We start from the raw sequence: 4394 nt of genomic DNA, 5'->3' as shown, positions 1-4394 counted from the left end.
AAACACAAAAATTAAAGAACACACTCACTGTAAAACAGATTGTTCACTGCCTGTTTGTTAAGAAATCTGTAATAAATTTCATTATTTTCAGATGTCAGATATTGAGTCTAACTTTGAATTGCTTTGTTCTATCAAATAGCCACAAATATCCCATTAAGAGTTTTTCCAAATGTAAAACATAAGAACCAGTTTGTTAAATTTATCTTGTTTTCAACTTTTATAGCCATCATTTTAGTCTTATTAATGTTTTATTTAAATGTTTCACGATTAATATAATCAATTATTCTGCAATATGAAAAATATATATTCTATCAAATTTTATTGCTTTTTTTTATCTGTCATTAACGACTACATAGGGGGTTCATCAATTTTTTTCGGACCTTTCTTTTGGTTCGCGAGGAAAAAAAGGTTGGGAAACACTGCTCTAGAGAATGGAGGGGTTCGATTTTCTCTTATTTTTACTGACGGAAGGAATGGGGAAAGCGGAAAGTATATCTACGTAAGATGGAAATTATATTATAATAAATCGTATTATAACGCAGTTACTATTCCATCTGCTTATTTGAATAAGTCCCGTATACATCCGTATGTGCATGTTGCGGTCAAAACTCATAACCAGTCAAAACCACTTTTAACTCCGAAAATCAGCTAGAAGTAGTTCTGTCTGAGGACGTTGATCAAAACCACTTCGTACTGGGAGAATATTAGTATTAGTGATTTTGACTAAATGTTATCAGTTAAAAACCAAGAATATTAGTCAAAACCACTTTATATTGAGAACATTTAATAAAGATTGAAATCGTTTAAGCCTTAGTATAAAGCGTTCGCTCTTTTCATTTCTACTCATTTTCTAGTAATTATACAATATTTTACGTTACAATGGAACATACAAGTGGCTTTTCAAAAGGTGGTTCACAGGCCTCATACAATTTCGATTGAATTTTGCATAGACAAAGCACTCTTAAAGATGACATCTTACTCAATTTTTCTAGTAATTTTCACTAATTTCCATAACTTTTTCTGAGTTTTAAGCGATAGTCTGAACTTTAAATCAGGCAAAATCACGCAAAATCACTTCTGATTAAGGACGTCAATCAGAACCACTTTTGATTAAGAACGTTGGTCAAAACAAACCAATTACAAACCAAACCAAAAGCCACCTTTACCTGGTTTCCGAAATTACAAGTAGTTTTTATCAGTTATGAATTTTGACTGTAATATTCGTAAACGTATGAGTAATTATTTATTAAGAAGCTCACTATGAAAGTCAGTCATTTCTAGGTGATGTATGCACCGGGGAATATGATAAAATGATATATATAACTGATTAAATTCCGAAAATGGTCTTATTCAATTCTATTACTTATATTTCAGGAACAATTTTTGTTCAGGAGGAATTAAATCATGAAAGTCGTACTTGCCGGAAACCTCCCTTTCAAGAGATAAAAAACCGATAGTCTGCATATGGGTCATTCCACCAAATAAAATCGGGGCGACCCTCCCTGATTATGTTCAAAATTTGTGGAGAATACAGTACAGTACAGTACAAAATACGGTTTTAGATTAAAAAAGTTTTCCTCAGTAAAAAAATTGATGAAAAAGTTGAAAAAAAAAATTTCCAAAATTTCAAAAAATCAAAACTCCGAAACCGCTGCATATTAAGGGCTAACATTTTCAGGGAATTTTTTTCTTATGACAGAGAACATCTCCACAAATTTTGAACATAATCCGGGAGGGTCGCCCCGTAAAAATGATTTTATTTGGTGGAATGACCCATATATATTAATCGACCGGTATGACCTAGAGGTTTAGACCTTTGCTTAGCATTCGGGAGGACGCTGGTTCAATTCCGTGCCCGTCTGTCTTGGTCCAAGTTTTTCTGTGGCTTCTTTAGATCACTTAGGCAAATGCTGCCGGGTATCATTTCGTCCATCTCATCTTTCTCACTCGAATCACCACCCATTCCCACAATTCCTGAAAGGAGGCTGCAGAGAACATTCCTGTGTAGTCCGGAGGGACTTTCCGCCTACCAGGATTACTAGCTGGTGGGAATGAAACACCCAAAAGTTTTATATATATATATTAAATGACTTTAGTATTTGGTGTAATTCCCACCAGGCTAGGTTAAATTAGGTTACGTTAGGCTGAGTCCTTTAATTCTACAAACAATTTATTTGCCTATTGGAATGCCTACATTTGAGTAATTCTTCTCTTGAATGGGAGAGTTTCGGCAGGTATAAGACCTCCATCACTGTGTTCCTCTTGATGTGAGTTTTAATTTGATATTTCACACCCCCTGGTAGGGGGGTTTCATGTATATCTCTTTTAAGGGTTGTTTCCGGCAGGCACGACAGTTATCAGTGTGTTTCTCTTGACCTATGCATTTACTTAGCATCCTCAATTCTTAAAAATTAAAGTTTCGCTGTTTTTAATTTCTTCTTTCATTCTTTTGAAAATATTTTCAAAGTATGGATAGCGCAAAAATATGCAGTCTTATTATTTGTGCTTATATAGATTTATATAATTTTTATAGAACAGTTAGTACCGTTATTGGAATAAAGAAATCGTGTTCCGTTTTCTGTCATTTGAACAAATAATAAAATTTATTTAGAAAGCTTTACCATGATTTAATAGTTGGTTTTTTCTTTATTGGTTTTTGAGTTAAAGTAAACTTCGGCAGTTATATATACGAATTACGCTTGTAAGCATTGTAGGTTTTATTATCAAAGAGAGTGTTTTAAAAATCAACTTTCACCGCACAATCGTCAAATAATGCTATAGGTAATAAACTTAGCATCTACTGAAGTTAAAAAAGAAAGAAAAAGCGAAAGCAGTGAAACTCTGAGCAAAATGGAAATCGAAAGGTTAATAACTCCTGGAATTATGTTGACTTGCGAAATTTATTTTATGACGTACCTACTACTTATTATAAGTAATAAGTAGAGATGATGAATATAAAAAATGTAATCTCAAGAAGTCTGCCTTAAATAAGATTTTTGGAGCGTCTACTTTGGAGTTTTCTGATACCAAAACAGTTATTAGAAAATTTTAATTAGATTTTTACCACATCATATATCCTTTTGAGGGTTAAATTAAAAGTATATATCTTCAATGGGATGTCGAAAAAACATCTGCTGTTTCAGAAAAAGTTACATTCCATTTTTTTTTTTCACAGAAAATTGTATACTTAATATTAAGAAAAAGTTAAATTACCGAATTGTCTGTCTGTCTTATTGTATATCAAAAATTTAATTCGCTCCGCATAATCAACAATTACCATTGAATAGATATGAACAATTCATATTAGTGTGTTTTAAAATTACGAATACATTAAAGTATGGAACCTTTATGGTAGAGAATTTTTATTAAATTGATTTGATTCAAAGATAAAAACTACTCTAACCGGTAGGTCCAGGTTTACTAAAATTTACTAGACAATAGTCTAGTACATTTTAATAAATTCTTCAGCAGTATTTCTTCTTGAAGGAATCTGAAGATTAATTTTTGTGTATAAGGCTTTGAAAATGCTTATTGAAATAATGGTATCGTTAAAATAATTATTTTTTGGCGCCAAAATTGTCATTTTCTTCATTTAATTCGTTTATTTTATAGTAGTATTTTTTTATTCAAATTATATTTAAAATAATGTTCAAAAACAACTGTTTGGAAAGAGAGAAAATTTTAAGAACTTTGGCATTATCTGTTAAAAATCAGAGTGCTCATGAAACTGTCATATTCTTTTAATCCATTTACCTCTGAATGTGTTTTGATAGTATAGCATCAGTAGGTATAGGTCCCGTTACATGAACTATTTTTATTTGGACTCTGTGTTAGACTATCATAAATATCATTCGTATGATTCTTATAAAAAACTATACTCCTACAACTATCTTTTTATAAAAATAAAAAGATAAAAAAAATATTTTTTACCTACAAAAAAACATTACATTTTTTTTTGACACCAAAATAAATACACCGAAAAGGTATCAAGTTATAATCAATAAATTATGTTACTTATAAATTCACTAATATTATTTTTTAGAGTAATAAGAAAACAGTGGAGTATGTAGAATTTTGTGTGTTTATTTTTTAGCTGAAAATTTAATACAAATTCAAATTAAAAATTTTTCCGCCAATAAATATGTATATATATTATAATTATACGTAGAAGTAGAACGTTAATTTTTGGTTTTTTAATAAATTTTATTGTTTTATACTTTTTACGTTTTTATGGCATACCTGGCATAGGAGTAAAGTATACTATGGTTATCACTGCAGCAAGCATCCCTAGAACTATTCCAATTCGGAAATACACATTTCTTACTTCGTACATTTTATCTTTGCCGTTTTCCATATAGGCAATCAAAATTTTGTACGGCAGAAACATCACATCG

The 4394-nt window shown here is 30.7% G+C and overlaps 1 protein-coding gene across 4 annotated transcripts in view; it reads right to left on the bottom strand.

The window, feature by feature from the left end:
• Positions 1-4394, bottom strand: part of LOC108736513 (putative laccase-11) — a 24692-nt gene that overhangs the window by 18629 nt on the left and 1669 nt on the right. The window contains exon 1 of one of the 4 annotated variants that reach the window (XM_025974008.1): positions 4240-4384. The exons of the other annotated variants lie outside the window; for them this stretch is intronic. Coding sequence (XP_025829793.1) covers positions 4240-4354 — 115 coding nt within the window. The 5' untranslated portion in view covers positions 4355-4384. Of the gene's footprint in view, positions 1-4239; positions 4385-4394 lie in introns of those variants that run through there. 4 annotated transcript variants of the gene reach the window in all.

This window comes from Agrilus planipennis, unplaced genomic scaffold (assembly GCF_000699045.2).
Source record: "Agrilus planipennis isolate EAB-ADULT unplaced genomic scaffold, Apla_2.0 scaffold130, whole genome shotgun sequence".
NCBI lineage: Eukaryota > Metazoa > Arthropoda > Insecta > Coleoptera > Buprestidae > Agrilus > Agrilus planipennis.
This window is presented reverse-complemented; position numbering and strand designations above follow the sequence as displayed.